This window comes from Amblyomma maculatum, chromosome 11 (assembly GCF_055883805.1).
Source record: "Amblyomma maculatum isolate TAMU_Amacu chromosome 11, ASM5588380v1, whole genome shotgun sequence".
NCBI classification, from domain to species: domain Eukaryota; kingdom Metazoa; phylum Arthropoda; class Arachnida; order Ixodida; family Ixodidae; genus Amblyomma; species Amblyomma maculatum.
Genome location: NC_139354.1, coordinates 39368506 through 39392676, shown reverse-complemented (window position 1 = coordinate 39392676; position 24171 = coordinate 39368506). Strand labels below are relative to the sequence as shown.

The following is a 24171-nucleotide window of genomic DNA, read 5'->3' as shown; positions in this document are numbered from 1 at the left end:
TTCTTTGGGGTAAATAGAGACAATGGAGTCAATATATTTTGGTTAGAACAAAAACTTTGGTTAGAAACGAGAAAACTACAGAGAAAAATCGTCGTGAAAAAATCTCTAGCAATGGCCGTTCAAAAGCCAATATCGACCAATCTAAGCTCCACTAGCAGTCAATTCGATCCAACGATTATGGCGGTAATCAGCGCGTGGGTAAATACACATGGAGAAAGTAAACACCGTGAATATGTGGCTATGCAAGACCAATGCATGATTTGTGTAAGCACCGCATCACATCGCTATTCCGTTAGTCGTAGAAGTGGACCCGGGCCATTCGTTTTAAGGTGAGTAGTTAGTGTTCGTGGGAAATCGGTGTCACAGTCGACGGCAACAAATGACCTTTCATTTGTTCATCGTGCTTTTGTTGCTTTCTCAACTTACCTCGGCGCCAGAAACCTGCTTAATACGTGGGCAGTAGCTCAAATTTGCTTTTTGCGTAACCTGCACCAGCGCTGACAGACGTGGTGACAGGTGGACAAAAGCGCACTGCAGTGGTCCCGAGTCGGGACGGGCGCAGAATTTATGGTGGGGTTGTTGTTGTTGTGGCTGTAGGAAGAAGGAAAAGAAAATGCACGGGCCTGCTACTGGTTCTGTAGCTGAGCCACCTCCGCTGCCTCGTGCGGACAGAAGAGAAATTAGAGATGAAAGAAAAAGAAGAGGGAGAGAAAGATGCGCGCCGCAACAGCCGTCGTCCACCACCGAAGCTGCAGTGCCGGCCTACAACAGATAAAAATTCGGTGGCAGGCTAGCCCCCCGCCGCAAGCGGCGGTGACCTACCTGTCCCAGCCCCATCAGGGCTAGGATCAGCCACCCTTCACCTTCCTCAGCAGTCATCTCTTGACAGCATGAGAAGCACAAGCGCAAGGCCCTGCGGGTGTAGCTGCTTTGGTCGAAGTGCGCATGTTTCCAGCATGTTGCTTACAAGAGCATTCATGCACGTTGCAGCTCGCATCTGGATGCCGCCTAGATCGTACAATTTTATTTTTCATGCTTCATTGCACAGCCAAATATTTGATGAATAAGCAAAGTTTCAATAAAATATCTAGTCGAGGAAAAAGTTACGAATGTTCACGTCAGCCGAAATGACAGAAAATTGTGTTTCGAGAAAAAAGATTTTATATAGCTATATTTATCACATAGCGCTCTGAAGTAAAACTTTTTGTTGGGCTTGTTGGTCCATTGTGACATGAGAAAAACAGCATGAATAAAATAGCCCAAAGGCGAAAAGAAGTGATAGGAAAAGGCTGACTGGCAACTAATCTTTCATTCACGCTGCTTTGTCCAGAGGAGTTCAAATCGGCTATGCTCAGGCCGTCTTTAGTCTTCTCTCTACTTCCTTTTGTCGTTAATCTGCTCGCTTTTTTTTTTTTTTCTTGCATTTCTTGCAGCATCAGTAGAGGATTTCCTTATGTTTGGTCACCTATCAAGCAAGTGTACATGTTTCCCATGTAGTTAAAGCACATAAATGATAATATGAAATCTTAGAGGTACACAAGGCTGTCACGAAGAAGTATGTGAAGATGTCGAGCAGCACGTGCTTAATGGTACTCTCATATGCAGCAATTGGAGTTGACATTGGGGGGCAAACGCGAGTGAGACCAGAGTTCGTATTCCGAGTTTGCATTGTTATCAAAAGTGCTGCTGTCTCCCAGACCTCAACTCATCCGATTGGTGGACATACCAGAACCGGATGTCGTTACCGCTTCTGGTTCTGGTGTTTCCACCGATCAGATGACTCGAGGTCGAGGAGATAGCTACACTTTCGATAACGGCGCAAATGGTAATGGTGTTGATAGGGTCTCGAAATACAGACACAGGGTTGCCGGGCGCAAAACATAAGAAGAAACCATAAAAATTGCAAAAGTAGCCAACCTGTCGCTGAGGTGACAGAAGTACCCAAGGATTGCGGCAGAGCACTATAAAAGAGTCAACAAAAGCAGCAGTGTCACGAAAAATAATTTTCAATTTTTGTAGAGTACAGGAAAATGCGAGCTGTGAGTAGCATGAGGGTAGAGGAGCATATATAACGGAACGAAAGAAAAAAAAAATATATATATATATATATATATGGGCGTGTTCAGATAAGAATGGTAATCGAAGTCTTATGACCTTTGTTTTTTCTTTTTGTTTTCAATTAAATTTTTGTATGGCAAGGCCTTGACACAAAGGAATGAACCTTAGTTTGAATCTTTTTGTTGCATTTGGTTTAGTAAAAGATCGCAAACATGACTCCAGGAGCGACGCGATGCAAAAAAGTCCATTTTCAATCTTACATTCTGGCATGATGTGTTACGTTTTTGTCCCGAAATCTTTTTGTGTTTATTATACAGGTTACGTTATTAAATTCAGGCAAAATTTGGAGCTGTTGACCTAACCTGCAAATCCTTTGGAGGTTAAGTGGATGGTGGGTTCGACCCATGTTGGCTCGCCTTTTCTCTGGGCTAGCTCTATCGACAAGAATACTCATCATCTTGAGTCATTCGCACTGCTGCCATAAAAAAATATATAACCACCAAAAACTATTGTGCCGTAAAGTGTTTTGCTTATGATCATACTTGAGTGCGCATTAAAAATATTGTCTTCAAAAATGTACTACCATTTATTTTTGTCATAACCCAGTAATTAAATAATATAATTAAGAACTCGATTGAATACTACTGCACCTCGCAATAAAAAAAAATACAGGATAGAGTAAAAGTTAAACCTTCATTTGTGTTTTACCATGAAATTGCAAGAAATAGTGAATTCATTCCATTTTAAGATAAATTCTAACTAAAATCCAAAAATATTAAATCGCAGTTTTGACACCTAGTTCTAAAGGGAAGCCCTAAGAAATTCTTTTGAATAAAAATGTGTTCAGTTGTATTTATTTTTATATCTTTAGCTTACATGAATCAACACTTTTTTAAAAGTTCCCGATATTTATAACGTGCTTGGAGTTGTTTTAAGAGATTTCGATAAAAATCAGAGATGCAGGAGTTATTTAAATTCAAATCAAAGTTGTCTATATTTTATATGTTTGGATTTTGGCCAATATGAGATTATTATGGTGATAGAATGGTCAGCGCCAGAGCTGCAAATTTCTGCCAGAATAAAGAAAAAGGCCTGGATAATGCAGAGGAAAAGTTTCAGTGGCAACATTTTATTGCGTCGGGGCAAAATGTAGGATTGAATATCAACAGTTTTCAGGGCAAGCGCTCAGTTCTGTAATTATAGTTTGGAACAGCATAATGCAATACATTTTAGTCCTTAATATTTCTTAGACACTGAGGATTTTTAGTGAGACTAATAAAAATCGAAGATGTTTTCTTTAAATTGGAATCAAATTTGTCCGCTTTTTGCTGTTTTCGAATCTCGGGCAATTTTGGTGCGTTGTGGAGAGAAAACGCCTGGCTGTCCAAGCTCAAAATTTTTCCGGATATTAAGATCATAACCTGTATAATGAAGAGGAAAAGTTTTAGTGACAACAACATAACGCATCATGCCAGGGTGTAGAGTTGGAAATGGACTTTATTGCACACGTCGCTTCTGGAGAAATGTGCAATTTTTTACTAAAACAAATGCAGCCACAAAAAAGGCTTTTATTAGCGCTTATGGAAGTAAAGGTTTCATAGATTTATTGAATAAAAAATATTGGATGACAAAATTTTTGTGCACAAGCAGCAGGCTCCTAACTTGCAACTTTTTGAAATAACATAAACAGCATTTTCAACCTATAATGATATCAATTTTTTCTCTTTTTTTTTTTCAGGAAACTACTGCGTATCTTGTTCCTTGTTCAATGTTTTTTAGGCCACATTGCTTACTTTTCAATGTGCACTTATAGCAGCCTGAGCTTATTCATCTGTATAGGATACGGAGAGCCCTTATTTTCACGTTTCTAAACTCTGTGGCCTGATTATTTAACTTGAACTGCAGCTGTCAACATAACACAACTGTCCTGTCTAGCTGTTATACGCTGCCAGTCATTACAGCCAACACGCTTTAAACCTGTAGTCTAGTGAGAGAACAAAGTATATGTTCTAAGTAGCAAGTTACTTCCTTACTTCGATAGTGTACTACTTTATTTATTTATTCATTTATTCAATATACCTTACAGGGCCCAGAAGGGCATTGAGTAAGGGGAGCAAAATTGCGAAGTACAATAGGAACAGAGTGATAGCAGTGACGATGCTTAGTGTAAAAAGCCTGCTTAACAGCATTGCATAAGAGGGGGGAATATATTGAAGTCTTACCAGGGAGAACAAACTGACAAACAGAAGCAAGAACGATTTTCTTAAGTTTAGGACATGACTACACCTAAATTGTCGAAAGCAGGGCTGGCACAATAAAATAATGATGCTTAAAAAGTTTACTCAAACAATTGGTGAAACATTTTGGCTTTTATATGATCCCGATTTTTCATAAGTAGCCAAAAAAGTGGCAAGTTCAAATTTTTGTCGACAAGAAGTCCCATAAAGGGGAGCAGCTTGCAAACATGGTGTCACATGCTCTTTGTTACAAACATGGAGAAAACAGGAAAGCAGAACTTTTATTACTCTCACCTCGGTAGAGTATTGACTGCAAGGTGCCATAACTCTCCTAAAATGGGAAGCGTGGAAACGAGAACTGTGTTACCGTAAAAACAGCAACAAATTAAAAAGGATTGCACTGACTCTCAGAACAAAGCTAGTTCTGCACCCAGAGTGTAGAAGCCACAGGAAAGAGGCTGTGCTTTTTGCAACGGTTGCCACACCGTATTTAGTTCCTGTCTGTGGAAGTTCATCAGTTGCTAAGGCAAATTCAAATGACTTCCCCAAGTTGGATTAGAGCACACTTTGTATGACCAAAGGGCTTTCTAATTTTTTTAGGCTACCAACATTTCAGGAGAATGTGCAGCTTTTCTTTTTAGTCAGCTGTGTAGGGTGACTAGTAATGCTAGTTATTCGTGTTTATACGCTACATGCCCCGAAGAAAATGTCTCCGAGTCATACGAGAGAGCTCTCTATTGCTAGACCAGCGTGCTTCTGCCAGAACTGGAGACTCCCTTGATTTTTTTTTTTTTCATTATTATATGTGGTAAAACTTTTATCAGCCGACTAGACCACATGGCCCATATGCAGCAAGTCCGCACGACTTGATTCCAGCGGCTGTAAACTATTCATTAACAGCTCTAACCAAGTGGTGCACATTCCAACCTCATTTCTCACCAACCTCATTTATGTACCTTTTATGGTCCACTCGTGTGTTTGGGTTCAAAAACACTGGTGTTCACTCAGATAACCAGTCGATGAAAATTTAAAGGAAAGAAAAATAGCAGACTCGATTGCTAACAAAAGACAACAAATTTCTATCTGTGTACTGTGGTGATTATTTAGTGAAAAGTTCTTCATGAACTTGTAGCCATTCTTTGCACAGTCTCATTGATTCAGGCTATGTACACGATTGACCCATTTTTGATTTCTTATTCCTCAGGAATTCTGCATAAACTGCCCTGCTAGCAATGAACTGCGCAGAAACGATGACGGAGGCCCTCAGCGAGATGGGAGATCCCGACAAACTCGCCAACAGTGAAGGTCTAGTTATCCTGAAGCTGGATAAGCCACTGCCATCAGCGGGGCGCCTAGTTCCTCGACAACTAATGGTTGACGCTAACAACACGAGGCTCACGACAGACCGCGAAGGATTCGTAGCGTGTCGCAGCTTCCTCGTGAAGCACACCTTCTCCACGGTACTCTTTACCGGAATGCCCGAACTGCGGTCGGTCAGATCATTTCTCAGCACTGCCAAGGACGTCTTGTACAAAACTCCGACTCTGATCACTGTCCACAACAGGCAAGTTTCTTAATATTTTTTCTTTTTTATCCTTCGAAATTTTCTGTACGCAAGACAAAGATAATGTGGCAAGGTGATGCTGTTCAGCTGTAACAATGTAGCGCCATGTCACCCTCCCAGATCATAAGTACTGAAACCGCGTTCCTTCGCGTTCATTCAGAATAAACTTCGCATTGTGCTTCTGGTGCCAATTTGCTGCTACCTTCCTTACATTTACAGTTGCATTTTTAGGACGGCACTTTATGCCGAGACTTTTCTTTTCAATGCCGCCAGTGCAGCAAAGCCAAAGCACTCCCTCTCTTACTGTGCAGCTCAACATTTCGAGTGCTGTTAATTATTTCCTCTTAAAACAATTTCTTGGTGGTGCAAGTTATTTAAGGTTTACATTTAATTTAACTGTAGATTTTAAACTAACATAGCATGCCAGGGTGCTGTCGTGCTGCTAATATCTTGGCGGACTGACTCAGTTCGAAACAATCTGCCATAGCAGCTTTTCCTCACTACCAGATCAAGAATTGTTGACATGTGTAGGGTTATTTGAGAGCATCCAAGTTTAGCACGACCTTCAACACTTTGTACCTACTTGGAAACGTAGTCAGTGTCTTGCTATACAGAGTGTAGTTGAGTCTAATTGAAGTAGACTCCCCGCACCACTAATGTATCGGGGGTTGTCTTGCTAGACAGTAAAACTTTTTTAATTTGGTCCTCTAATTTAAAAAAAAAAATGTTCAAATACTATTTGGACTTCCGCCACGCTTCCGACAAATAGCCATGTAAATTTACGACCCTGGAAGGTCATGTAGGATCTCCCTGAAGCTAGCCTCAGTTAATTCGGCCAGGCTCCCTAAGTGGCAACCACGTCCGGTTATGAGCAGCTCAAGCAATCGTCCAAATATTAATCCTCAGGCTTGAACTGCATGTTAAATTGAGGCCTCTGTCAACAGGTCAGTAGGAAGTCTGTCTGCATAGTTTTGTTTCTTCTTTTTTTATGATTCAGCTCCACCTCGCAGCGGTGACAGCTATCAGCCGCGCATGATGGCCGCATTTGTCATGTAGTCAGCCTAGACCTCTTGCGTCTTGCCCTATCAAGTCCTGGAGCATCAATGGACAAGAAGTGGAAGCTGTGACAGATTTTCTCTTCTTGGGCTCCAAGATTACCTCGGAAGGAGACTGCAGCCATGAAATTAGGAGACGCCTGCTTCTGGGAAAGAGAGCAATGGTTAGCCTTGACCGCCTAGTAAAGAGCAGAGACATTAGTCTGCCAACCAAGATCCGTATAACTCGTGCTATGGTCTTTCCAGTTGTGATGTATGGATGCGAGAGTTGGACTGTGAAAAAGGCTGACCGCCGCAGAATTGACGCGTTTGAATTGTGGTGCTGGCGAAGACTCTTGAGAGTTCCTTGGACTGCCAGAAGATCAAATCAGTCGATATTGTCGACCATAAACCCTGACTGCTCATTGGAGGGTCAAATTCTAAAGTTAAAGCTCAGCTACTTTGGCCATCTGATGAGGAGAGAGGAGTCGCTGGAGAAAGATTTGATGTTGGGAAAGGTTGAGGGTCGCCGGAGAAGGGGTAGGCAGCGAACGCGATGGTTAGATGGCATCCTCGAGGCACTGCAGATGAAGTTATGTGATGTTAGGAAGATAATGAGAGACCGGAAAGCGTGGCGTGACATGGTCCATAGGGTCACAAAGAGTCGGACACGACTGAACTGAACTGAACTGAACAGCCTAGACCGCAGCTGCACACCATTCAGAACAGCAGTTGCCTTGTTGATATTTATTTGGTTTAATTTGGTTTTATGGGGTTTAACATCCCAAAGCAACTCAGGCTATGTATGAGAGACTCCGTAGTGGAGGGCTCCGGAAGTTTTGACCGCCTGGGGTTCTTTAACGTGCACTGAAATTGCACAAGAGCACACTACATTACTACAATATTTTTTTTTAATGGCTCTGAGAAGCAAGCTGATGACTTTTTTGCTGCTGGCTTTTTCAAAAACTTTGCAGCGAGAGCATTTTAAGGTATCACAGTTTAGCCTAAGTTTATGGGGTTTAATGTCCTAAAGCGATGCAGGCTTTGAGAGACACCGTAGTGAAGGGCTCCGGAAATTTTGATCATCTGGGTTTTTTAATGTGCAGTGACATCAGCAGTAAAGTAGTATTCATAGATTATTCTATCAGCAAAGGGGTGAACAAGAACATAGAAACTGTGGTTTATGTCTGTTTTATGTCTTCAGCAGTTAAAGAAAGGAAGGAATAAATGAAGGATGGAACTTTTATTTTATGAAAATGTTGCATTTTTTTAGTCACTACCGTAAAATCCGCTTTTTCATTGTGAAAATGATTACGGAAGACATTTTGCACATTGTATATCTGTATTTTATGTTTCAGTATAAAGAACACCCTCCTTTTATTAAATTTTCTTGCGACATGGTATTAGAGCACTTGGTATTAAAGAAGTCAGTGCTATGGCAAAAGCTTAAGGGCCAGAAACCTGTTCCGGCGCTGCAGTGTGTAAAAGCTAAGAATCCCCCTTGATGCAGGAACTGTGCATAGACGGAAAGGAAAAAAAAAAAAAAAGCTGCTGTGAAATTCTGCACAAATTTTGCATTATCATTCTCGTGCCCATTATAATCAGGTGCTTCTTAGAATCTCGGTCATTACCGTCATCCACAACACTGGCACAATAATTGTGACAAAGAAATGTCTCCCATTACCTCTATCCCCACTTACTTCCTTGTCTCCGTGTCCCTCCCTGACTCTGCTTCCCTTTGCTACGTCTCCCCCTTTCTTTGAACCTAGTGCATTGCCCTACAGCCCTGTATGCATGAACTCGACAGAGTCGGGTCGAGTAAGCCTGACAAGTAAAAAAAAACAGTTGTCGAGTTCATGTATACGCAGTCAGATCAAGTAAAGTAGGCGGCAGAGATGGTCAAGTTAACACACTTGCAGAGGTAGGTTAACTCGCTTGACCTGCTTGTCTAAAATCATGTAGATGATGTCGACTCAAGGATTCGAATTTAGGGGAACTCTGGGATTAAAAAACTGGTGCGGCTAAAAGTGTCAGCGAAGTAGTAGGCTGTCTAGCCCTCGCCAGCCATGACAAATAATAATCGAAGCTCTTGATAGTAAGAGGTAACGGAATTAAGCACGAGCCGGAACAATAATATTATATCTCGACTCTAGCTGCGGATGCTGTACTTGCTCGCTAGAAATGAGTTCATGTAGACACCAAGCAGGTTGAGTAAAGATGACTTCACTTACTCTCGGCGCTAACTCGACCCGGTGCTGTCGAGTCCATGTATGCAGTGCTTATGCGACTGCCACTTCCTTTGCTTTCGCATTACACATCCTCTTCATTGGAGACACGTCAGGAGTGGGTAGTCTTGGTTGCTGCTCCTGCTGCTGCAAAAGTGTGTGACACGGATCCGTGCGCCGCAGGGATCGGGTAGCAGACCTGGCGGCCTGGTTCCCTTACGTGACGACGCTGGTGCTGTTTCATGATCTAAAGCTGCAGACGGAGGATGCGGCACGGTTGCGCGAGATGGCGCAGGTCTCTCACCTTCAGAAGCTCTGCGGCACCACGCCTGGCGTGGGCGCTGATGAGTTGTTCCTGTGTCCGCTGACGCTCACCACTCTCCTAGCCAACTGCCCTGGGGTGAGAAGAGCGCCCATGTTGCTTTGCCGGGTTCTTGTCTGGGGTATTGTCGATTGCTCCCGCTGTCAAAAATGGGCCTGAGCAACGGTTGCTTTAGGTGGCGAGCATATTTCAGAGGGGTCGATTTGTTGGACTAATAGTGTTTCCCGTTTTCTACATAACTAAAAGCAAGGCAGCAATTATTAATGGGCTCTCTGCTACAGCACTACCTTTTATTATTGCTAATATTTAATGGCACAGTTATAGCTATTGCCTTAATGCACCTAACACAAGGCGTTAAAGGCAGGTATTTAGGTTTTTATTAATAATGAAGGTCAAAGTACGAATTTAAAACCTAGTGCAATTACAAATGAGTGGTCAATCTGTCTAGGAGCACGGAAACAGAGTCACCAGTGGTCGTTGAAAAGTTGGAAAGTGTCTAGATAGCAGTGTGACAGAGAAAATGGAGAACAGATTTCTTACCTAAGTGGCGAGTGGATCATGGCCGGTTAAAAATGAGTGGGGAAAAACGGAACGCATTCAAAGAGCTTGAAGGGCAGTATTGTGTGGGCTGCACTTTTTTTTTTAAATGTACCACAGTATTTCAGAGAATAGCACGCCGGCAAACGCCGTGCCACAAAACGAAACTAGTAAAATGTTAAGTGATTACTCCTGTCACTGAAGGAAGAACGGGCTAGGGAGAAAGGCTGAAGCTGTCTTCTGGAGACTGACCAGCACAGAAAAAGACGAGACACAGGGCGCAATGGTACGGTTGCTGTGATGGGAAAAGTAAATCAAACAAAAACAGCGTCCTGGCATGTGGTGAGCACACATATACTGGAGAACCATATTGCCTCAGCCATTGAATATGATTAGCGGTGGAAATTCTTTGGCTTTCCTTATGTGGCAGTTGCAGGCATTTCATGGCCTGGCAAGGGGATTGGCCCTGTCTAGAAAACGCACCGTCTGTGTTGGTTCTCTACTGTCTTTCATGGCATGGGCGGCCCCGCCAGTGTTTCGCACCAGTAATAGTACCCACACTGCACTGCATTGCACTGTGAACCTGGCTAGGGCCATTTGGAAACTTTATTACAGTATATGCCACTTAAAGTTTTTTTGAAGAGTCAACCGTTTTATGAACATTTGGTTCTTAATTGAGGCATTCGTTTTGAGGCGTTATACACTCGCTTTTAAATTTTTGTTGCTGATGTTCATGTAACCCCGAACACTTGCGACAAATTTCCGCTTAATTTTAAAATCCTCGTCTTGTTGATTCCCGGTGCTGCTTGGTCCTAGGTTACACGACATTGATGCTGTTCTGTTGTCTTCCTCCTGTCAGCCCTTTCTCAACCCCTTTTTCTTCCCCAAACAGCTTTCGGCAGTCCAGGCACCGATGGATGAGATAGTGACATTGGCGGAACAGTTCCGGCTGCAGTCGCCCGTGCCCCCACCCCTACTCGGCAACTGCCGGGAACTGACACTCGGTTGCAACGTGCGGCGGCGCAACGGCAACGCCACCATGATTGGCAATGTCAACTCTGCCTGCATGGAGAAGGCCCTTGAGCAGTACCCGGACCTTGAGCAGCTGCAGGTCAGTTTGTCTCAGCCTAAACCTCAGTTTTGCAAGCGACGTTGGAAGTGCAAGGACGGCAGTTCTGAGATCCAGATACCCTTTCACATGACCTTGCTGGAGGCATACAGTGGTCGATGGAAAGGAACAAAGTAGCGGAGCAGGTCAATTTGAGAAGAAATGCAATTCAGTAGTGGAGTCGAAATCACGAAGGAGAAATGGGCATTCTTTATCACCTGTAATGATCAAATTCTTGGAAGTTACAGTCGAACCAGGATATTTTTAATTTTTGGTTATACAGTAAAAGCGCGTTAATTCGAACTTGATGAGACCGGGAATAAAGTTCGAATTCTCGCACGGCCTCGAAAAAACTGACAAGAACCATTTGAATTATGGTAAATGTACCATATTTAGTCGCATAACGAAACCACTCGCATAATGAACCAACCCAGCCTCAATTTGTGCATAAGAATTTGAAGAAGAAAAAAAAGAAGGCATCAGTCGTTAGTGCGTCCCTCAATTTCATGCCATCATGGTCCACAGCACATTTCTTGGCAGTGCGCCAAGATGCTGCACAGCGATAGCGGTGTGTTTACCTTTTGACATCAGCTCCAACAGGGGGGATGGAGGGGGGAAGTGAAATTGGCATAGTGCCAGCGGTTTCCAGTTGTGCAAGCCTCCTTTTCAGCATGTTCACTTCATCATGCTATGAGCGCCTGGGGCAGGCGCCGTCTACTGCCACTCAGTCATTGTAATGCGTGATAGCAGCGAACGCCTTTTGAAGCGAACGATGCTAAAAGCCAGTGTCATGATTGCGGCTGACCACGTGCTTCCGTTGACTACTGATGGCTGGAGGGATGGATGGCTGTTGAAAAAAAAAAAGTTTAACCCGTAGTGCCCCTCCTCGATCATAGCCTTTCGTGGGCGTTGGCCGGAACCTCGCCGACAGTATTCATCCATATATCCATATTAACAGGGCTGGAATTAACGAGTGTTTAGTTGCGAGCTTCGGAGGTTGTGCAGAAGAGAGAGTAGGCAGCCGCCGCTGTCCCCTTCCTCCAACGCCGCCGTGCTGGTCATGACGCCAGTTAGGTTTTACCAACGTTACTAGATCCTTTCCAGTTCTCAAACTCCCTCCGCGGCGGCCGTCGATGCGTGGCCCCTCTGCGTTTCCTCTCACCAGATGGCGCGGCGGTCACGGTTAGCCCGACGCCCCGAGCAGCGCAACGCGAAGCGCTTACGGCTTGCCTGGCAAACCGCGTAGTTTGCCTTAACATTGTGACATGCATTGTGTTGCGCATATTTTTGCTACTCATTAGGGCTCTATTCAGACATTGGGGAGAGGCTATAATTGAGCGGAATGTACTCGAGAAAGCACGAGCGGCAAAGCTGCCTAGCTGGAACAAACTTTCACTGCCGCTGTTTGCGTGCAGAAATTGCTGAAAACAAGAAATAAGGAAAGGAAACTGCTTCTCTGAGTAGTGTAAGCGCATTTATTGTGAGGCACAAAGAACGCACAAACGTATTTCACTTGGTCAACACTCCTTTAAAACAGACGAGCTTTCTTACTCGTGATGACGACTTTCACACATGCACGGTTTCTAGGCGACGGTTCACATCCCTCGCATAAAAGTGAATGCGCGTTACGATAAAAAAAAAAATACAAGAGTTGGAACGTGTACTTGTGCTAATCGCAACCCAGCCACGTTAGACTACAGTCATCCAGGACCTTCCAAAATAGGTCGCCACAGAGACATTCCTCATCACGTGAAAGCAAAATTGACTCATTTGCAACTCTTATAAAGTGCAGCACCTTCCTGCTGGGTTGCCTCAGGCTTCCTTCTTTGAAGCGCCGATATGTGGTGAAATATGCATCGGTACCTACTACTGGAGCTTCTGAACTTGTCCTGCTGCCAAAACTGGCATCTGCAGCGCTTGCCGACTTTATATACTACATAGCGAGCTAAGCAGTATACAACACTGTCCTCTACAGAACATCTGTAGTAGCTGTGTTCATCACTCGTTTGTTCAGGAAGGAACAATGGAAACGAAGTAATCTCTAACAACCTAACCTCAATTTCATTTTGCAATTGCAAAGCCTGTTCGAGCTATATGCCTTTTCAGCGGTCTACAATATTTCTTCCACACCTACAAGTACAGCACTTAGTTCCCCTTGAACACTTTCACGCAGTGCTGTTTTGATAGGTGTGTACAAGCTCAGCAGGCGAAATATCTGCGATAAATTCACGACAGTAGGATGGGATTCATCACCTCAAGTGAACGTGCCAGGCCAAAATGCTGCTCAAAACGAAAACAAGCATTTTGCAGTAAATGTGCGCATCTTTAACTTTAAAGGCAAACTGAAACAAAGCCATTCTGTTACCCCAACGGGTCGTGGTTAAGCTTGACGGTCAATATGTAAATTGCGCCCTTGTGGAATAGGTAACTGATAATGTCTAGCGTCGATGACAATGTGACACGTATGGACTCCGTTGTCATTTGCGAGGCAAACAGCTTCGTGCCCTTTTCGACTGCGTTTTTCTCACTCGTGTTCGAAAGGTTTTGAAAGGTATTTCGGACAATTTGGGAAGAGGCTAGGTATGGCATCGTCTTTCATTGCCCATTTTTCATGTGGTATTGTCACCAAATTCCCACAAATGTTATGCTTTAACACTTTCGAAATAGCCTCATCGTGGAAAGGGAGCGAGGTCGCAAATTGAACACTAGCTCGAAAGCTTTTTGTCCTGCCTTGGTACTGCGCGCTCCCATAGCTGCAGGCGTCCAGAGTTGCGGGGTGGCCTGAAAAAAAAAAATCTCTTCTCTCTAACAGATTGCACAGAACCGTAGCCGTTTTTACAACCCGGCACGAAACAGCGCGGCATGATTCACTGTCACACACTGCACGACAACCGCGCATACAAAAGCAAACGTTCCCAGACGTGCACGCTGCCGCAAGACAAGCCCAGCACCCACCACAACGTGCTGTTCGCTACGTTCGCTGTGCCTAGTAGCACGTTGGTGTCAAAAACAATTCACCGGGCCACGGCCCGTCTGGAGATATGCACGCGCGCTTTGAAAAGGGCGCGCGCCGGAGTTTGAGAACTGGACAAGTATCTAGTAACGTTGGGTTTTACCCATTCTTCCATGGTTTTACCTGGTTCTATCTTCTGTCCCCATTTTGGATGTGCGCAGCCTCTAATTATGCCTCCCTATCGCGCTTTTTTTTTTTTTTTTTGTTTTTTGTTTTTGCTACATGATGTACGACAAGCCGCTCAGACGCGTTGGCGCATAGTTCGAATTATCTGTAGCGAAACCGACTCGCGTTCAAATAGCTGTCTTTTTGTACACAGATCTCTATGGAGCTTGGCCAGACCAAGTAGTGTAGTTCGAATTATCCGAAAATTTGAATTATCGAGGTTTGGATTAGCAAGCTTTCACTGTATCGAATTCACTGAATATCCCCTTGAAAGTCCCATGTAAAAGTACAGAAAAGCTGCGTCGTATATTGAACTCCAATTTCACCGGTCGTTCGATATATTGGACTCCGCACCACGCATTGGAAGGTGCGCCTTCCCCAAAGACGATCATATTACCCACAGCAGTTTGCCAGGGTGACGCTTTCAAGCCACGCGCGGAAGGAATGAGAGAAAACAGTGCGGCGACGTCTGATCTAGAGAAGCGCCGCGCCCATTCCTCAAAGGCCCGCGCATCTGGGATGATCGTTTGCCGCAAGCCAGCATGTGACGTTTGCAAGCCATGTGCATGAAAGAACCAGAGGGAGGCAGTTTGACAATGGCCAGTACGGAGCAGACTCAGCCAATGTAGCCGTGGTGTTCGAGAGAGGGAAACAGCGCCACAGAGCGAAGCGCAAGGGTATGCCCATTCTTCTTCAGGACTTTCTCTCTCCCCTTCCTTTCTCTTTTCCAGTCTTTGTTCTCAGCAAAGACTGGAAAAAGACACATGCGCTGACAAGCCAACTCAGCTTGTGGCAGACAGAACGTCGGACACTTTCTCTAGTGTGTGTTGTGAACCCTTTGTGAGCGGCGGGCGACGTGCGACGCGCGCTGTCGTGCTGAACGTGTGACGTAGCGTAAGCTATGGTGGCTGCGGACGTAAAGAAGCAGGTATTCGGCTTCGAAATGTTCAGCGCCTCATGCTCAAGAAGGAGAACGACGACAACCATGTTCAACGCCTGACGGTCATGAAAGACAATGACGATAATACTCGCTCCGACGCTCGCGCGTGTGCTGACACAAGCTCAACGACTGATCGCCGAACGTTCTGTTCACTGTTCATGGCGTAGCACCCTGTGCAAGGTCTTTATTACAAGTGGTGGAGGTGACAGCAATAACCTGGAGCTCCGCAGCCAAGCGTTGGCTACCACTTCTGTGATGCCTGAGACCGCCAACCCCACCCCCTTCATCGCCTGTCATCTGCCAAAGCTTCAATGTGCTGCGCAAACAACGGTTTTCCACACGATGTGCTGGTCTTCAGCAGACCACCCTTTACAGCTTGGCTCTCTCCAGGGACGGTGCCCTGGACCAACAGTCGCTCACTGAGCACATTCACAGTTTGTTCGTGAAGAAGTCGCACGCCAGCTTTCCTTGTCTGCCTGGCCGCCTGCGCCGCTGCTCACTCCCACTCTTCAGCGTGTCATACAAGAGCAGGTCGCTGAGGTTCTGCCATCACCTCCTCAGCAGCCCCTGGTAGCGGCTCCCCTCACGTATGCTGATGTTTTGGTGCGGCCATGGCCCTCATCTGTAACCCTCACCTCCTATACGAACCCAGCAAACTCGGCAACCTGCAATCCCCGCTTATCGTCCGGTTCTCCGCCATCGATCACAGCCACAGCCTTCCAACCCCTGGCGCACGCAAGGCAACCAACCTATTTGCTACGCGTGTGGAGTCACTGGCCATGTGGCTCGTTTGTGCCGCGATCGTGGCCCTCGTCCCTACGACTACACGCATGAGCCGACGTAAAATCTTCTCCCGTCCCCCTCGCCAGTGTTCCCTGAACCTCCTCTGCAGTCCTCTTCAAGTTATGATCGGCACTCCCACCGCTCGCCGTCTCCTGGCTGTCGTTCCCATTCTCCGATGCTCCGCCGCCAATCAGCCGTTCAGGGCTGGGGATGTCCCGCAGTTCATCCCAGCCGCTGATCAGCTTCGTGCATTTAAAAGGACCGTCTCGCCCTTTGGCTGGTTAAATATGAACCCTTACCAACTTGCCCAGTCGTCAACCTTGTTGAAAAGGACTGCCGTCAGCGTACGCTCTACTGGAAGCATTGCTCACAGTGATTGCGAGCTTCAGCTGCCTCTGAAGAGAGTGCAAATTTCTGACTTCTTAAAGTCTGAATAAAGCATTCAGTGTAGTTAATAAATTGTTCAGCGCTCTGGGGGTGAGGCAAGGCTGCATACTGTCGCCCTGCCTATTTAACCTATATGCAGAGTGCATCATGAGGAAGGCCGGTCTGGACGAGTCTTCAGCTGGAGTGAAGATTGCTGGAAAACGTATCAACAACCTTAGATATGCGGATGATACCACTTTAATGGCAGAAAGTGAAGTGGAACTCAAGAGACTTCTGATGCGCGTACAAGAAGAGAGTGAGAAGTTTGGGCTTAAACTGAACATTAAAAAGACGAAGATCATGGCGTCTTGCCCTATCAAGTCCTGGAGCATCAATGGACAAGAAGTGGAAGCTGTGACAGATTTTCTGTTCTTGGGCGCCAAGATTACCTCGGAAGGAGACTGCAGCCATGAAATTAGGAGACGCCTGCTTCTGGGAAAGAGAGCAATGGTTAGCCTTGACCAAGTAGTAAAGAGCAGAGACATTAGTCTGCCAACCAAGATCCGTATAACCCGTGCTATGGTCTTTCCAGTTGTGATGTATGGATGCGAGAGTTGGACTGTGAAAAAGGCTGACCGCCAAAGAATTGACGCGTTTGAATTGTGGTGCTGGCGAAGACTCTTAAGAGTTCCTTGGACTGCCAGAAGATCAAATCAGTCGATATTGTCGACCATAAACCCTGACTGCTCATTGGAGGGTCAAATTAAAGCTCAGCTACTTTGGTCATCTGATGAGAAGAGAGGAGTCGCTGGAGAAAGATTTGATGTTGGGAAAGGTTGAGGGTCGCCGGAGAAGGGGTAGGCAGCGAACGCGATGGTTAGATGGCATTCTCGAGGCATTGCAGATGAAGCTATGTGATGTTAAGAAGATAGTGAGAGACCGGAAAGCGTGGCGTGACGTGGTCCATAGGGTCACGAAGAGTCGGACACGACTGAACGCCTGAACTGATGACTCAGCGCTCTTTAGGATGATTCAAGTTGTGAGACCCAATTCGCTCATCGCTGGTAAGTAGGCAAATCTACATGCGTGGGAAAATGTGGGCTTTCTTTTTTTTTTTTGCCAGCTCACATATAACGATGACTAGTTATAACGATAAGATTTTTCAGATTTCTCAATACCGCTATAAGTGGACTGTGCTGTGTTCGTTTTCGAAAATTTTGGTATTCACACGCCAATACTTAGAACCCTTTGAGAGTCAAGTGATGGGCGCTTGTCTTGGTGTCGACTTTGCACACCGCAACCCTGGGAAAACGACATGTTTCCGCCAAGTCTGGTGCAATCTATGGACAAGTTTTTGAGCGGTGACAGCAGCACCGGGATGGAAGAGACTGCCAGTTAAACACACGGGATATTCGGCTGCGGCGATGACTTAGTGGTCTAATGCAGTGGCTGGCACAGCTGCTCAGTTTATGTCATCACGATATTGAAACCCACCTGCGACGAAAATGCATTGTATTCTAGCTTATTTAAGCATCAATACTGCGCACCAGCAAACCCTGCCAGAGGCCAAGGACCTCGCAAACATTGGCGAAACCAGTGATTATGGATCCTAACTGCCTACCAGCTACAGTTCCATGGGCTGGTTATAACGAAATTATAAAATGTCCGCAATTTTTCGTTACATCCAGGTTTTAGTTATATGCAGTACGCACATGAAGACCCAAAAGGACAATGTAGAACGAAAACCAGATTAAGAATTAGTTTAAGGGAAACCACCTGGAGGTGTTTACAGTAAATCAAAATTATTTGAAGTCATAGAAGCGGATAATTCACGATCGCGCTGATTGCATGGCTCGACTGCGGCAGCAGCCTCATCTCCTCTGCGGCTCGCGCGCACGTTGGCGCCGCCGCCGGCCCGCTACGCCATGCAGCGTGCGTTTGCCCACCACCGTTGCCCATGGAAACTGACCTCTGCCTCGCACCTTCAGTGTGCTCCGGTGCTCCCGCTGCCGACACACGGAAGCTTGCGACCAACTGCGTAACAGCGATGGACGCGCGCTGCTCTCCGCTTCTTCTTCTTCTCTCTTTTTTTTTTTTTTTTTTTTTTTTTTTTTTTTTTTTCAGCTTTTAAGCTATAACTATTGTAGTGCCATGTTCCGACAGCGAAAGCAGCAGACTGCTGCGTCTGGCACGGAGATGCGGCGTCGGCACTGAAACACGCCGTATTGTATCAACTGCGGTCACTCATTGCTATAGTAGGCGTTCCTCTCACTTCAGCTTGTTTTATTGCCCTGAACCTTGCGGGGCTCTTCCAAATTTCCACTAACTCAGCACTAGTTAAGAGACAGCCGGCGTTGTGAGTTCATTATATCAAGGTCAACCGCCGCGACCTGTTCGTTACATGGAGTTTTCAGATACATTCACTTCATTGGGGACGTCGTTGGGGAATTTAAAAACTTCGTAATATCGAGGAATTTGCCACATGGAGGTTCATTACATAGAGGTTTAACTGTATTACGTGCAAGGACTGGACAAACAAAAATCTGCAAAATGGTCGATGTGGGCTCCATTGCTAGTGCTTCATTTGGCCACTAAAAGAGTTTGCAGGGCTTTTCAAGCTCTTCTAGTTTATGAAAGTCCCGTTTTCAACATAATTTTTCTGAGAAAAAGTGCTAATCAATCATTATGGGCCTACTTGAATTGTTCCTCGGTGCCGTTTTACGAACTGCATTGTGCAGAGGCTTTGCTTCAGTCAGCAGTTCGCAGACATCGCTTACATTGCAAAACTCCTGTTTCCTCCTCTCGCAGGTGACGACAACGTCGAAGAAGGTGCTGGGGCGCGTCCCCCTGTTCTCACACCTGACACGCCTCTCCCTGATGTTTGCCGCCCAAGGCCAATTATGTCCCTTCGACCCGCACATCAGCCGGACTCTGCGCACCCTCTCACTGACACACCTGTCCCTGAAGTACTTTGAGGGTGTGTGCCTCTCCGTCATCTCCGAGTCCTGCCCGAACCTCGAGAGCCTCTCCCTGTCCGGCTGTAACATCGCGGAAGAAAAAATCAGCACCGGCACATTCCCAAAGCTCACCTCCCTCTGTCTGGGTGACTCGGTGTCGGACGACACCTTCTTCACCTTCCTGGAAATGGTCGCTGATCTGACAGAGCTGTACCTCGATGGCGAGTGGGTAGTTTCGGCCTATCTGGGCGGTCCTGTCAACTCGCCGCGGCCACTACACCGCCGAATGCAGCGGCTCACACTCGCCACGGAGCTGCCACTACAAAAGCTCTATGTGGTGCCAGAGGAGGTGCGGGCAGCCATAGCAGCCATGCCTGATCTTAAGAGGATCAGCACAGACAGTTACGACATCCGGCTGTGCATAGAGAACTACTTTCCACATGTGACGCTAGCATGGACGTCATGCACGACGTGCGCTGCGGAGTTCCCCAAGGTTGATGGGACACAAGACGAGATTTGGCGCATAGTGTACGGAAGCTGCAAGGACGAGTCTGATGATTGACGTCGTCTCTCTCTCTCTCTCCCTCAAAATCTCAGCAGTGTGGCGCCCGCGCTAGATTTATGTGGCCTGCACATCCTGACTGCATTTGTAAGATTGCTTTGCAGTGGTTGCAGGCAGCTACGGTCCTAAAAGCTGTGCCAAGCAGACATCACCAAGGAGGACAAAGGCCAATCCACTCGGACAGCGGTAATATGTGTTTGGCAGTGCCTGTGTTCCAACTTTGAACCCCTGATAAAACTGGAAGCACCGAATAAATGGTTGTAGCAGTAGGAAATGGTTGTAGCTGGTTACTGCATGCTTTGCATGTGCCTGAGCCCTAAACCTGCTTGCACTACTTCAGCAAATTTATTACTGCTTTCAGTCAACTGAGGATCATAGTTAGGATAAGTGCTCTGCTGATTATTCAGTCACGTATGTGGCCGATAGCGGAAGAAACTCTGTTACTCCTGTGGAGTTACTCTGGCCATTGTGGTAACTTAACCTGTGTTGTGACGGTGGTAGGTTTATTTTAAGTGCATTCATGTGACTGCACTGGGAAACTGCTGTATCTTCCTCAGTGTGGTCAACTTGCAGTTTCTTGAAGTGAGATGTGGTGCAGCAAGTAGCGTTTGGTGTACTGTTGTTTTCCTTACTTCTGACGAGCATTTCTGTCTGGCGATCAAAGTTTTCTCTACTGACCTATAATACCCTTGCTACACAGAAATCGAATGTCTTCAAACCGAATGTCATTAGACTCGATGGGGGAACCTGCACTGCTACACGAAGTGTTTCGAAGACATTCGACTGAAATATAATTCGAATTGAATAAGTTACGCAGACATTCAGTATTTTGGAATGCCTTCGAAACATGAACACAGCAAGCGCCGACCAATAGCCGGTCACCATCGCTGACCCCGCCCACAGCTGTGCCACGCGACTGTGGCGGCGAAGTAGCGCGACCGCTTCGGTTTTGTGGTTTCAATATCTGCTGCTTGTTTAGTGAATGGCGCGTGCACTCACGCGCTGAATGAGTGCATGCAGGTAATATTACACAGCTTGGTGTTTACCTCACGATCCTGACCAATACTGAATATAGGTCCCCTTAGCCAGAAGCATGTGCAGTGACCGTTCGCAGTAACTGAGACAGCCTAATTTGTTATCCATAAGCAGTGTCTACGACTGCTGCTGGCCACCTAGCTAAAGCAGAGTGCTCGGCAGTCAGGGTCACATCGACACTTCCCATTCATTGTATGTGCGTCCTGTGACGTAAGCAATAGTCTATTTCAGAGCACTGTTGCCAAAACTACACTCAGTGGCTGTTTGCGTTCACTAAAGCTTGTGAATTGTCTCTGGAGAATCGCCGGAAGTGCAAGCCCTGCGTACTCGACTGCTAGGCTAGTCGAATGGAAGGGGGTTGCCGTCGAATAAAATGCAATCGTTTGGCATGCGTTTACCGCTGATTGTGTGTTAGTTGTCAAATGTGAAATAAAATTACAAGGGTTCAACGCTGCTGAACCAAATATTGAGCGAAGGCATTAGCTGCAGGTGACCGAGTGTTCTTCTCTTTTTCTTCTTCCTCAGCCCACATATAAAGTCCCGCTTTAACCAACCCGTATGATGGGCCTTAGTGGCCTATAGGGGTAACATGAATGCCAGGGCCCTAGCAGGCTGATTCTGATATAACCGTCCCATGTGAAACGAGAGACCCAAGTTGGCATCTCCTACCAGCTTGGGTCTCCGTATGACCGTGGTGTCAGGCATGTGAGCACCAGCTGCGCCTCTAGCGCGCCACGCCGACCACCTTTATGTCACGTGGGGTGTGATGTCGCGCTGCGCCGTGGCTGCGACCGCGCTACCCCGACCGCTTGAGTTGGTAGCCCAGCTCTTACCCTAGTGTCATGTGGGTGCGGCAGCGCTACGCTGACCGCTTGAGTTGGTAGCCCAGCTCTCACCCTAGTGTCACGTGAGGTGTGACGTCACAGCATCACGTGGGTGCAGCTGCGCTACGCTGAAGGCTCGAAACCTAGAGTAGTATTGCTTTCGCAATAATATCCGCTAATTTCGCTTATGTCACGGTGGTGCAGTGGTAAGACACCCAACTACTGTGCCGGAGTACCCGGGTTCAATCTCGACCGCCACCAGCTGTACTTTGATTGAGGTGAAAGGAAGTGACGTCCCTGTGCTGTGCGGTGTCAGCGCATGTTAAAGATCCCCAGGTGGTCGAAACTACTCCGTAGTGCTCCACTAAGGCACCCCTTTCTCTCTTTCTACTTTCACTCCCAATCCTCCCTTCCCTTCCAGGGCAGTTCAGGTGTCCACAAAACAATTGTGACAGATACTGTGCCTTTCCTTTCCTGTGAACCAATTATTATTAATACGGATAAAACAGATACAAGCGCTGATATCATCACGGTGTCGCATCGCCAACCTAATGTTCTCATGAAGCCGCCGATCAGTTGAGGACGTGAAGAGACTACCATCTCAATGTCGTTGGCCTGAAAAACATGGTGCAGTACAATAATATGGGCTGTTGGACATGCTGATGGTGTTGTCGGTCTAGTGTGACCGTGGAAACCACCTATATTGCACCGTTGTACGTTGTACACACTGAAAACAAGCGAATGTAAAGAAGCGAAACTCGGTGCAGCAGTGCCAGTGCAATACCGTGAGTGATGCTGTGGCTTTAGGATGCGGTTGGAAACTGTCGTGTAGCACCGCGGAAGTTCGTTGAGTCCGAATGTCATTCCAAGATAGTCGTGTAGCACGGGTATAAAACTTGCTCCTCTGCTCCGGTAACGGAGCTAGGTTTATACATCATGTATTCACTGCCGCAACTCTTAATTCATGCCACTTGTCAAACTTTGCTCCGAATTTGCTGCTTCACGGGCTGGGTTCGTTATAGCCAGTGGATACACATATAATGTGGGAGATAGATATCCATGGCTATGTCGAAAACCTCTTTGGCAGTTTCCTCTATGTTTTAATCATTCTCTCAGCAGTCCATAGTTACACGTATTGCTTATGTGCAAATCCTGTGCAAGATTTTCCACATTTTTCCTCTGAACAAGTCTACTCGCTGCACATACCTTTTCTTATGTTGTGTTTGCTAAATATGTTCATAGGCGTGCAACATTAGAATGATAATGATTATAATGTGAGCACATAGTATTTGGAGCGCTGCGTGGAAAAGAATAATGCAAAACAGTGCATCAGTATTGTCACTGTTGTGATCCCTGTATTGTTAACTACGGAATATTTCTTCGGACATTCTGCAGGCATTTTTTTTTTGTCACGTGTTCAAAGTCATGGAACAGACTTCATGCACTGGTGTTAGTTTTTATCTTTCTTTTACTGCCTCAGGTTATTAAGGCCTTTAATGGCTCATGCTGTCGTGGACAAAGTGTGTCCTGCTTTTGCGGCGGCTGTCGTGCTGCGTTCAAGTGTGGGATTGCAGATGGCAGGAATGCTTGACAAGATGAGACTTCTTAGGCTTTCGTCTTTCACTACTTTAGTCGCTAAAGTCTCTCGTATTTTTTTGTGAGTAGAGGAAAGTATTGCTGCATTAACTTCGGTCAGACACAGTCAGTCAGCTCTGCACGTTGTCTTAGATCACTGAAGTATGGTACTAGTAGATGGTCTTATTGGTAGTACGTGACATGTTTTCTGAGCACAATATTCTATGGAAAAGGGCTAACTTGTATATAAATCATGTCATTGCTTAAATGATGCAAAGTGATGGCTGTCCATGCAGCCTGCATACAATTTTTGATATTGAGATCTTGAGAGATGAGTTGGGTAGGCCTTCTTGTTAGGCTGTCTTGTGTTCAAAGCATCTATTGAGAGATGCTTGTTTTGTTCAATAAATGAGTGGTAGCCATTGTATTTGCTTGGTATCCCAGAGTCTCAAAGTTGCTTCCCACGCACCATGTACTTAATTTCAGAATTTCACTGAGCTCCTTGTGATTTTTGCATGTGCTTTGTCTAATATCAGTTGCCAACTCTTATCATCTAAAATCTGTTGCCAGCCTCTGTTTACCAATGTTGGTTGTCATGCTTTGGGCCATGTGTTATGCATTATTGACAATGTTTGCATTTAATCTATACTGTTATGAAAGGAAAGAAGCACCAAATTGAAATGTGGGAAGAAAAAAAATTTTGAACAGTTAGTTGTTGCCATTTCGTCCTCTTCATACATCTCATGACATCATAAAGAAAGCAGCTTCCTTGAAGGCACTACTGACCAGTGCCCAGGAATTTATCGGCACAGGAGTGGGATCGGAATGGGTATGCATAAGATAGGGAGCGGAAATGTGCTGCTCGT

The 24171-nt window shown here is 45.9% G+C and overlaps 1 protein-coding gene across 1 annotated transcript; it reads left to right on the top strand.

Moving 5' to 3' along the window:
* Positions 1-144: 144 nt before the first annotated feature.
* LOC146173572 (uncharacterized) lies at positions 145-24171 on the top strand. Its single transcript, XM_084584771.1, has 5 exons — positions 145-329; positions 5500-5859; positions 9302-9518; positions 10870-11088; positions 19161-24171. The coding sequence occupies exons 2-5, from the start codon at positions 5528-5530 to the stop codon at positions 19869-19871; spliced, it is 1479 nt and encodes a 492-aa protein (XP_084440897.1). The 5' UTR covers positions 145-329; positions 5500-5527; the 3' UTR covers positions 19872-24171.